General features: G+C 39.3%; 1 protein-coding gene across 1 annotated transcript; it reads right to left on the bottom strand.

Annotated features, from left to right (window-relative positions):
* Positions 1-3188: 3188 nt before the first annotated feature.
* On the bottom strand, positions 3189-10168 carry LOC139710257 (nascent polypeptide-associated complex subunit alpha-like). Its single transcript, XM_071622192.1, has 7 exons — positions 10106-10168; positions 8580-8680; positions 7710-7904; positions 6564-6676; positions 6004-6147; positions 4782-4904; positions 3189-3996 (listed from the first exon to the last, which is right to left on the bottom strand). The coding sequence occupies exons 2-7, from the start codon at positions 8638-8640 to the stop codon at positions 3979-3981; spliced, it is 654 nt and encodes a 217-aa protein (XP_071478293.1). The 5' UTR covers positions 8641-8680; positions 10106-10168; the 3' UTR covers positions 3189-3978.
* Positions 10169-12626: the final 2458 nt, after the last annotated feature.

The raw sequence follows: 12626 nt of genomic DNA, 5'->3' as shown, positions 1-12626 counted from the left end.
ACAGTTCTATTAAAGTAAATGACATACATTTTTTGATTGTATGGACTATCAGAAAATGAAACTTTATTCCTAGACAGTGAATTTAAAAAAAAAAGACTATTTTACCTAAAATACACACATGCAAATATTCTTTTTGAACTACACATTGGTTCTAGTAATCGACATGTGAAGGGTGATACATGTATATTCCCCTGCCTTCTAAAAGAGGTAATTCAAGTGCTCTTTCATCATGCAAAAAAAATTAGAAAATGTTGAATTTTCCTCATATTTTGGTTGTACAGTGTATTGTTGCCCTTCTGTGACATCATGAATGGTGGTAGTTTTATTATCCAGTGATAACTGCAGAAAGATTTGACCAAAACTTTAATAATATTAATAAACTTTTGAACAGACTGTCAGATTTTCCTCAAACTTCTATGTGTACTCCATGTACAACCATTTCTGCATGCACTGAATCCACATACTCTATTGTATACATTTGTGGCAAGTCGACGTTACCCTTGAAGAGAATCAATTGCAGTGTCAATTTGTACGATAGGTATGATTAAAGGAAATAAAGCTGATCCTTTGTCTCACGAAGCGAGGTAAAAACACAAAAAAATGAATATGACGTTTCGGCCGCGACATCTGCCAGCCGTCTTCTGGCAAAGTAGACCGAGCGCTGCAATGCGTGGCTATTTATATTGCTAGTGGAAGGGAACATAGTGGTCAAGGGCACGCCATTGTTCCACTTCACTGGAGCGTAAGCTGCGCTATTATTGAATGCAATAGATAATGGTCGGCCAATCATGATGTTTCATGATCTTTTGGTGGGGGTAGCTAGTTAAACCAGTTCGCATCGTTCAATAATAGCGCAGCTTATGCTCCAGCGAAGCGGAACAATGGTGTGCCCTTGAGCACAATGTTCCCTTCCACTAGCAATACTGTATAAATAGCCATGCATTGCAGTGCTTGGTCTACTTTGCCAGACGAAGGCTAGCAGATTTCACGGCCAAAATGTCATATTCATTTTTTCGTGTTTACCTCGCCTCGTGAGACAAAAGATCAGCTTTATTACACTGACAACTGTTAAAAGCTAATGAAATCCTTGCGTCTGATTGGCTGGTAGCAAATTTGTCGGTGAAAACTCCGACGAACTCGTTGATGAAATGCCCCCCAGCTTTATTTCCTTCAGTTACTACCACGATGATGAACATCTTCTGTACTACCTAGTCTAGGTATGATTTAGTTAGGATGTTAATTAAACTGAAAAAGTTCTGGTTTTTCATTGTGATGGAAAACAATAAAAGAAATCAGAATTTTACACTTCGTAAGGTATATCCTTCCTCCCCTCCCCCTTATATTTGTTCGTCACACCCAAGCCAACAGTTTATAGGTACTGTGGTAGGTGTGACATGGATGGATCTGTGGTGTGGATAGGGGGATGTGTGTGTGTGTCTGAAGGCTATGGTTTTATATTGGAATGATTCAGTCATTCTGTCATTTGAATGATCAACAGGATGCTCAGGGTGCAAATGACACAATGCGGTATTGGTACAGCAATAGCAAAAATTGTTCTGGAAATACAGAGAAACTTTGAACTACTTCAGAATTCTCCATTGTCATGGCTGGATGCCACAGTCACAGTCACTATACATTCCATCTCCAACAGAATGATCTTCTGTGTTTTGTTTTGAGCCATTTCCTTACCAGGAAAAATGTAACAGATTTACATAAATCCACACATAGCACAAGTTTATTTCTGTCCTGTAATGAAATTTTTAGCACATGTATGTATCATGCATTGCATTTGGTGTGATCTTTCTGATTACTTCAGCTTGACTTGCAAACTTCACAAAGTGTGTATGAGGCCTGGTATGTTCAATGCTACAGAAAATGATCCATGAACCAGACACAAACCAACAGTCACTCCCACCCTTGTGTATCTGTTAACCCGTTGACGGACGGACTGATTTTGCTATAACACGCATTTCCCATAGACACCTACCCGAGTATTCTCGGGACTCGTCCTCAACGGGTTAATAGCAAGACATCTTTCACACACACAACTAGGCATCATGACACACCCCACACATAATACAGTCTACCTAAAACAAGCACCAAATCATCAAAGGTCTAGAAAATTGGGAGAGAAAAATTACAGAGCCCGATACCTTTTACTCCATGAACACCTTGAAACTTTCTGAAGATTTGAAGTCCAAAATTCAACTGAATACACATACCTGTGCACAATTAGATTCTGCACCTAGCCATCACCTAGTGATGTTCGTTGTTTTTATCATTCTGGTATAAGCAATCACTGTTTATTTATAAACTTCAAATTAATGTTGAATGTCTCTTGTGCTTCATTCAAGATGATGAGCTGTCGTACACATTTTCAAGATAATATGCACTCCAAATGGTCAATTAGCCCTCCGGCAGTTCTACCCCATGTAATATAATGTACAAATGTACATGTACGTAGTGTAGGCCTTTATCCTCGGTGGAGAAACCGGACAAGGGCAGATTAAGGTACTGTACAGTATTAGTTGTGCACATCGTGCATCGTGATGCATTTGAAGACGTCAACTACTGTGTAAGCTGTTATTTTCATGAGGGTCTAAGTTTTTGCGAATCAAAGTTGGACCACAAATTGGACCAACAAAAAAGTTACCATGCGCCAAGATTATAGTGCGCTCATGATGGCCTCTGTGTCAATTTGCGAAAACAACATCTCGTGAAAATGTCTGTGACCTCCTTATTCCTGAAAATTTTTGTATGCAAAAATAACCGCGTATACACGTACATCATTCACATACAATGTATTGTCATATAAATCATATTCCCTCTCAACTTCGTAGATGTTCTAAACCACTCTGGCACATTTCAATAAAGAGACCAAACAGAGTCGACAAAATGTTTTGTAGCTACAATGTGTTTATGTAGTACTAATAAAGATTTGGATGATTTAACAAATTAGAAAAAACTGATGGGAGGAAAAAAAATCAAATGAGATATGAAACATGGATTATATATTTGTAAATACAAAGAAATAAACTGATCATTGATGTTGCTATTAGTATAATCAATCAACAGGAGGGCACCTACTTCAAACACAGAAAATCAACTTTTTGGACAAAATAAACTGTGAAAAAAAATAAAAATAAAACATAACTCCCTCCCACCTCCCCACCCCCCCCCCAAAAAAAAAAAAATCGCAGGGAATTACTCCTATGCATGTTTTCCTGGTTGCATAATCCAGCAACCATAATCTGTTTGCAAATTTACCAGCTAAGAACAATACTTAACTCCCTCATTTGGGACAAGTCATGCACCATCATTGGCTATATTTGACATCATGTTCCTAAACCTGTCCTATCACTTTGCATAATGAATTATCGAATCTGCAGTGGAGTACCTACTGAGTAGAATAAAACTCTTCATTACGTGTGCAAGTTTGCTTGCCCAATTTTTGACTAATGTCCTTCATACTGGTAAAACATGTCATCTCAAAAGTAACTGCGTTAATCTCTTTGTAATGAAATTTTCTCAAATTTGTGCATCCATTATGAGCAACATGATCAAGTTGGATCAAAGTTTTGGACTATGATGACTGGAAACTGATTGAATACAAAAGACGGCATTAGTGAGCAGTAAAATACATACTGATATCCAAAGCTTTGTATGTCATTTGTTATGAAACAAGCATCTAACACTCCTGTGAGTAGAAAACTGAGCCAAATTTGGTGCTAATATGAGGGTTGCACTTGGGTCAAGAGTGAATGGTGAGCCATAGTTTTCAGCTGTTTGTACCCATGCATGTTAGAGTGTTCAGTAAACCCCCTCCCACTGTTTACACAAAGCTTGACAGGTTTGTAGCAAGAAAACTCATTTGGAAGATTTGCAAACAGATCACAAGACCCCCTCCTCTTCATCCCTTCTCCCCCTCCTCCATCCTCCTCCTCTGCCTCCTCCTCCATCCTCCACCATCTCCTTGTGCTAGGACATCGTTAGGGACTGTGGAATACAGAAAAAGAGATGCAGTAGGGAGTTCATCATTTGCAAAGTTGAGCTGTGGCCATTGAGAGTGGAATGTTGCATGTGATGATAGTTGAGAGGTGGAGCTGATGCAAGCCACCAACGTTTGAAAGATGGTCTCGTCAGTGTGACACATGCACATTTGTTGAGGAGCAAAAAGTGGCAGTTCAATAAGGTGTTTGTCCTTGTTTTCTAAGGCAATCACTGGTTTTCTTTGTTTGCTTTTTTTTAAAGCAGAATTCCCACTTTTTGCTGATCGCAAGTTACATATCATACAAAATTGCATGGTTGTGTCACACAAGCGTAAGAGTTTCATCAAGGTTTCCAGTGATGCTGGCTTGGACAGGTGGGGAAGATCACCGAAACATGTGAAAATGCTGCATTTTACCATTACGTAATATCATTATTGGTTATGGCAACCACGTAGATGAAACTCCCTTCTTTACATGTGCCTTGAGCTGGAGTGGAAAAGGTCTTGCTCAGTTGTTCAAGCTAAGGTAAACATATTGAAAAACTCCTCTATCTTAACATGGCATGTTGAATGCAATGTACAGGGTCATTATTCAGGTCACAGAAAACCATATGCTAGTCTTCTTTGTTAAAATAATTCTTGTCACTTCTTTCCATATTCATGTGAAAATCAAGGTGAAACTAAGAAACTTTGCAAAGTGCCTTCTAGACTCTGTATGAAGTTCAGCCCTGAACGACATATGAAGAGTATACACCACAGAGGCAAAGCAAAAGCTGCATGGATGCATACTTACCATAATTGCATTAACAATGTCATTGTTGTTTTCTTGTAACGCTTTCACAGCCTTTTTCCTCGAGACGCTTGCTTGTGTCATGACTAGTTCAATGTCCTTGGGTTCGATGTTGTTGGTGTCAATCTGGTTAGAGATAAAGCATGGTAGATAACAAAGCATTTCAATATGTGGGATAAGCCCATGTTATGGTAGCTCAAAACTTTACAAAAAAGAAAACAAAACTCTAGGACTAGGAGAGTATGCATCAACATGTTAATGCTGGAAAATATGGAACAGAGCATGGATATTTTCAAATACAGAAAATTATTGCTATATCATACGCTTTCAAACAATGTGCCGGGAAACTGTATGGGATTGGTTCAATTTCTCCCTCAGTGACCAATATTGTACAGTTACTTTAACAAAACAAAACAAATAAAAGCATGAGAAAACTACACAAACTTGTCACTACATGGAATGAACGACATTCATGACCCTCCCACTCAGATTGCTTTACAGCAATAATGCAACTAAAGAATCTTTTACTGTGACAAAAGAACAGTCCTCACTGGTATACAATCTTTTTTTTTTTTGGTGCTATACTGTAAAAGTGGATATTTTCGTGCACTAATTTTTCGCGCTCGGCAGGGTAAGAAGAGTTTCGCATGTTTTTAATTCCGCGGAATCAAGTCATCAACGACTGGAACATATGGCAAACAAAAATATTTGTGTGCTTTTATTTTCATGCTAGTTTCGGGTTGAGTGAAATGCGCGAAAATTTCCACTTTTACAGTAAACATACATATGAAGAGTTTACATGCAAAAACTGATATATCCACTTTTATCAACTTGAGATATTTGAGATTGAATCAATTTTTCTGTACTTGATGACCTTACTTACAAATGTTTGAGAATGGCGTTTATCTGTATTTGCATTCAAACTCTTCTTCATCGGCAAGTTCCCTCAGGAGGCACAATGGCATATGGGTAAAACAAATAAACAAACAAACAAACAAAACCAACAAAAAAAAACAAAACCCAACCAAAAAAAAAAAGGGGGGGAATTTCATGAAGCGTTTTGTCAGTTATTTTTTTCTGATAAAGTATTATAAGCTACTGAAATCCTTGCATCTGATTGCCTGAGAGCAAATATGTATGACAAATTTGTCAGACAAAACACTTCATGAAATGCCCACCCTGGTTTGATAAGTAATTGCCCTAAAAAAATAAAAAAAAATCTCACCTCCTCCCCATCCTCTCCATCACTCTCCTCTGCCTGGGGCTGCACGCTGGCCACGGCCTTCTCGCCGCCAGCTGCGGGGGCTCTCTCCGGAGCTCGGAACTGCTCCGCCGCCGCCATCTGCGCCTGCTGACTCAGATCCTCAATCTGTACGCAGACAACGTAACCATAAATTACTTACAGCAACTAAAGTATGCCTGCATAGCAATCTGTCTTTTAGATTTACGCACAATCCAATGACATGCAAATGGAGCAGTAGTGAAGCTTGTTAATACTGTTATTATGTGGAAATCTTTGTTTCAGATATGCTGTACACTCCAGTCATAACGAACATAGTTATAACGGAAATCTCAATACAACAAAGGAAAAATTTATGTCCTAAAATTATCATCTGTATTGTCTTGATTACTTTATAATTTCGTTATTTAAAAAAAATTGATATAAAAAAAGAAAATTGCTGGTCCCCGAGGACTTTGTTAGAATGGGAGTCGCCTCTATATAGTGTCACTTTGCATTTTCTGTTATAAATCCAGAGTTAACTCTGGTTTATCTGCTAATAGTACCTTTGCCTCTCCAAAAACAATGTAAGTGTCTGATGCTGGACTCTTGTAGACATCTGGTTTCTGGATGACGAACAGGATGTTCTTGGATTTTCTGATGGTCACTCTCTGTACACCTGCAAGATTAAAATACAAGGCATACACATGAAACACATGAAACATAAACTGAGCTACTGTAGACAAGGAAGTTCTAAGTGTGAAAGTTCGCTATTTTTTTTTTTTTTTAAACTAGAACTATGTCAAACAAACTAGTGACTAATATCAATGGCATGAAAGTTTCCACGTTCATAATACAGGTCCTATATGATGTAGTTTTAGTTCAAAGGTTTACTAATGTTTATAACATTCTACCATTTACTGAACATTGTGAGAAGCATGCTATCAATGTCCACTCAAAATGGATGCCAATGTCACCATAGTGAAATAGTTCAAATCTTGTTAATTCAAGCATACAATGCTTTGCAGAATCTAATTGGTTGAATTTTGGAAAGTTTGCAAATGAGAAAGAGCGCTGACAGTAATTATGAATCTACGGTAATGTCTTGTTTACAGACTGCACTCGAAGAGGCAACAGTTATTTAAGAACACAAGAATTCATAGTACATGTGTATGCATCAGTCACAGATTATATAACTTTGCCAGGCCAGCCGTGCATAAGCAAAGCTGCCAATATTTGAACCATGCAATTTACCAGTGCACATTTTGGACTGCCCTAGGACACCCAATGGGATCTTTTAGTGAAGGTGAGCAGAGCCACCATACACTGCAGGGTTGTGATGAAAAAAACAACTGAATTACAATCAAGTTCTGTAGACAAAAATGAACAACCCTAACCCTAAATCCGAGGAGAAAATAAGACCAGAGCAATTGTCACAGGAGCAAATGTTGTGTCACCAAGCGATACAATTTAGCGAGCCTAGTTTCTCACAAATAAGGGCTTTCAAGACAATTTTGAGGGTGGCTAAATTTGCAGTTGAGTACAGTAGTGGATGCAGAAACGTACATGTGTATGTCACATTCATGTCGGGATCACGTAAATATTTTTGCCCATAGTAAAATTCGCGAATAGTATCCAACTCGTGAAATTTGTCAAAATAAAAACCTCCCTAATTTTACACCGTATGCACTATTAAGGGCTTCCCCACTCACCCGAGATGGCCTTCAGACCGAGCTTGGACATGGCTTTTCTGGCCTTCTTCTCACTCCTGCTCTGCTTGGCCTTGCTGGCCGGCTCCTCCCCAGACCCAAACTGGGCATGGAGGTCCGCTTGCTCCGTGGAGATGGGGCTCTCCTCCTGCTCGGGGGCAGAGTCCTCACTGTCTGTATCTGATCCAGATGACTCGGCTGGGGTTAGGCGGTGTACGGAAGTAAAATGAAAACAAAGATAAACATTGATATCAAAGCATTTCTTTCAAAATGTAATCATGTAATGGACACTGGTGAATAGTACATGCACTCCCATTTGTTCGTTCGTACAATGCTGTGTATTCTCCGCGAGTAAAATCATCGTGGGTAATCAGCAGGTTGACCGGTTTGAAAGCAGCATAAACCAATGTACAGATTCTGTTTGGAACTCCTTATTGTCTGATCATGAATGGGCTCAAGTGGCAAGGGAAGAAAGCAGACTATCCAGCTTATCCAACTTTCAATGGGAAAAGAACCCTCAAAAGTGGACACTTTGGTATTTACTTTTCTTCTGCACTTTTAGGCATGTTTGCTGACACACCCCACCCCCCTCAAAAAAAAAAAATACAAACAATCCATTACATGAACACATACACATACACACACACAAACACAATTCAACCAAGTCGGCCTTTCATTTATCATCACACTACAGGTCATGTTTTGGATTCTAACATTAATAGAAATCACAGAGGACAAATAGGGGAGCAGAATCTACAAAATAGCAGCCAACAGAGCAAGCTACCAGAGTCCTGTAAAATCCATGTTGCTGCGATTTACTTGACTGCATTGTGTGTGAAAAGAAAGCCATTGAAACAAAAACTCATTTCATACCATCATCTTTGGTGGTCTCCTCAGTCGTCGGCTGAACAGCTTCTGTCGTTTCTGAAGGCATGATGATAATTGCTCACCACAGGTGTTCCCAAGAGGTTTCCCTATATAGAGACAAAGAAGATGCATTTACATTCATGTTTGACAAAACCGGCTAGAGGAATGCTGGTAGACTAATGGGTAGAACCTATAAACCTGTTGTAGCATATGTGCTCTACACTGTGACTTAAGTCATAGACCTACAGCAAAAAGCAAGAAATATTTGCAACATGAAATTTTTGTGAATTGGAGCCAGTAGCCTTTCCGTGGCATGAAATTTTCATTACATTTTGGGTAATTGCTGAACCAGAAGAATTGCTAGAGCCTATTGGCATCCACTGCTTTAAAGGATAGACAAGAACTTTCATGTGCAAGTTCAAAACCTTGTCTTTCGCAGAATTTGACAAATTAACCCTAAAAAGACTGGGCTTTTTGACAGTTTTGTGGATTGGGGGGGGGGGGGCACTACATGTATCTTGGCCTTGGAATGTCTGATTTTTGCCAAGTTCGGCATGCAGATAGTTCGTGACGTACTCTACAATAATGCATAGTTAAGTTTACAAAAATTACCATAGAAGTCTAATTTTTCTAATTAAGGCTAAGTAATTGTGCAAATATGCTAATTTTTATTTAATTTTATGGATTTTTCATCATTTTGTTTATTTTGTGCCAATACAACTAGTATATTACTAAGTATGGTTGACATGTGATGCCTTCATTGTGAAATATGTGAAAGGGAGTTGTTTAACATACGTAAGAAAACTGATTGTCAAAGATGAAATAGGTAATCTATTGAACAATTAATTTACACTCAATATAAAACTACATACCAAACTTGAGTATTGTTAATTATTGCTTTTATCTAATGTTTTCTCTTGTTTTATGGTTTTTAAATTCAGAACAATGAATTAATTTCAACTTAGAAAAGTCCTGGATTATTTCTTCTGCTTGTGTTCATTCTTGCACTACTGCTACACACACCAATAAAAAACAAAAACAAAGTGACTGGAATACAATGTACTCTGGTACTTGGATTGCGTCTATCAGTATTATTACTATTAGATCTAGTGTCTATACTTTTATCGTTGTGGGAGGAATACCTCCTTAGAAAATACCTCGTAGACGAGCACATACTGAATGTTTCTATGACAGATATATGGCGCCATACATGTATTACAAATGCTGTGGATCATCATCACATACAAAGTACACACCAGCCTCTTTCATTCATCGCGTATTCACAATGTATGACACACCACGGATCTACATCCATGTATGTATACTAGTACAAATATGTACCTCCTTCCACACACGCTGCTAGTGGAAAGGTAACACACATAGGTAGGTACATGTGAGCATCAAAGTGAAATAATCTTCTTATCTAAGCTTAAATGCTAGAAACATTACGGTAAGCTGAAATACGCACGAGTATAACGTACCGCATAAATCTAATCTATAGTAACCTTAATGACTTTAACATAATGACTTACGAATTTTTCGATGACAATCGATGAAATTTCAGTCACGGTACGCCGTACCTTCGTTCGGATAACTTGTCAATCTCAATATGAAAATAGTCGAAAGTTAACGTAGGTGGCGCAATCGAGATTCGGCGATCCTCGAATCGCTCTCCCCGCCCTGCTGCCTCACAGAACTCTACACTGGGGACCGTTTCATGAAACTTTTTGTCAGTGATATACACTGACAACTGTTAAAAGCTACTGAAATCCTTGCGTCTGATCGGCTGATAGCAATTAGCGAGCTGGCTCATTGATGAAACGCCCCCCAGAGTTCTCGATCGTGGAAATTGTTGTTTTGGTTTTAATGGTTTGTATCACTCAAAATTGAGTACTAAGTAGGCTATTTAGAATACGCCAGGTTCCCCTTTTTCTTATTTTCCCCTCTTTTTTTATCAAATTGATATGTTTCATCACTTTCCTCATAAACTTTAATAAAAATCTGATGGCCTTTGCTTGGACGGCTATTTGGTCCAATGATTGTTTGCTGTTCCAGGTAAGCTAACGGGCTTGTTGCGAGTAGGGATTTTCTATTATATATATATAGCACGCAGGAGAATTTTCTGCGGACAAGGGTAGGATATGTTGGCGAGATCTGTAACTTGCGTCTTACCAACTAGACGCGTGCTACTTACCTGCTACTTGCGTGTATTCCGTGTGACCTGAGTGAGAGCTTCGAAACCGATCCGTTTTCAGTTACGCGCAACATACAGGGACAGAGAAAGAGCTTCTTGTATACTCAGGGGCGGATCCAGGAATTCCGTAAAGAGGGGGCGCGTTTACAAAATTAAATGGGGGCGCACGCACCCCTCCCCCATTTTTTCTTTTTATTTCTTTTGTTTCAACAAAAAATAAAGGGGGGGGGGGGGCGTGCGCCGGTTGCGGTCCTCCCTGGATCCGCCCCTGTTACTGGTGCCCGGCGTGTACCTCTGGGGGCAAACTCCCGCGATCTGCTCACTCGGAACAAATTTTGAGCATGCTCAAAGACTTGTCAAACCGTGTCTGGGGAAGCCTTGCAGGTTGAATTGCAGGGAAAATTTGTTGCTATCCGGCGCTCCCTGCAGTTGGTCCGCACCTGAGGTACTTTCCACGTATCTCGCCGGTACATACATTGCCCGGAGGCGCGCACGCTAGTCCGATTTACCCGCAGCCAAGTTGTGAGAGTGCTCAACACTTTTTCCGGGTGAGTCGCGAGGATTGCCCGCAGAGGGTCACGCATCTCGCAGGAGGACCGTAGCATCCCGCAAGTCACAGGCAGTTGACCCGCTTGAAGTACGTAGGTAAGATGCGTGGATCTATAGGCCTACCTATGGGCCGGAAGCGTGCGTCATCTGCGGGCATTCTATACAAGTACAATAAAATAGTGTTTTATTGGCAAGAAGAGGTGTCGAAACTGCCAATATCCATGTAGCTGGGGACCGCGGGGACCTCCGGGTAGCAGAAATTGTTCTTCGCAAGTCGCACGCAAGGCTTGTCTTTCAGGCCGTGTCACACCTTTCCGGGCAAGCCTTCCGTGCGACTTGCGGAATATTACATGGAATATAAATTTTCAAGATATACTTAGGAAAAAAAAAAAAGATTTGAACTTATTTAGAATTCCAGTATTTCTTGAAAGCATCTTAGATAAATAGCATCAATGAGATATTTCCATGGTAGATCATGGTCATTATTATAAAGACCTCCAAATTTAGACGATTCATCTTGAATTAATCATTATTCATTTTTATATCACCTGTTAACGAGTGACAGAATTACTGAACAACATTGAATGGGTTTTGTTTACATTCAGAGACAACTTGTTTGCTTGAATCCAAATTTGAACTGTTCACTTCATCTAAAAGGGTTGTTGGGTTTCGATGTGAAAAAAAAAAATATTGGAATCATCGGCAAAAAGAAGGAAGGACAAAATATTAGATGAATTTTTGAAATTGTAAGGGATGAATAAAGCGGAACCAAAAGAGATCCTTGAGGGATCCCGCAAGATAGTGTTTTTAAACTGGAACTAAAGCCATTAATACAGACAAACTGTTTCCTGTTGGCTAGAAAGGTCCTGAACCAGTCCTTTAAGGCCTTTCCATCACGTATCCCGTATAGTGCGAGAGTTTATAACAAGAGGGTCTTCCGAAGAAGAGGGTCTTCCGCAGCCTTTGATATCATATTCTTTACTACATCAGTCTGAGAAAAAGTAAGTGCAATGCCTTTCTTTCCTAATGATAACATAAAGTAGAAATTATATACTTTAAAGACATGTCATAATAGCTCTGTTATAGATAGTCATGCTTACCATCGCGACTACCCTATAGGCCTTTGAAGAAAACTAATGATGTCTTGAAGAACTTACATTTTCCTGCAGTTATTTGGAGTATGCACAGATAAACTATATTTGTTTATCATAACTCAGCCCATATACGCTGTTCAAATTTCAATGGACAACAGACATTGCTGAAATAGGAGGGGATATAGGATCAAGTAATCAAAATTACACGCATTGAGT

The sequence above is a fragment of the Diadema antillarum genome, unplaced genomic scaffold (assembly GCF_040938485.1).
Source record: "Diadema antillarum isolate AM-2024a unplaced genomic scaffold, OU_Dant_1.0 scf00000038, whole genome shotgun sequence".
NCBI lineage: Eukaryota > Metazoa > Echinodermata > Echinoidea > Diadematoida > Diadematidae > Diadema > Diadema antillarum.
Note: the sequence above shows the minus strand (reverse complement) of the source record. Positions and strands in the feature narration are given on the sequence as shown.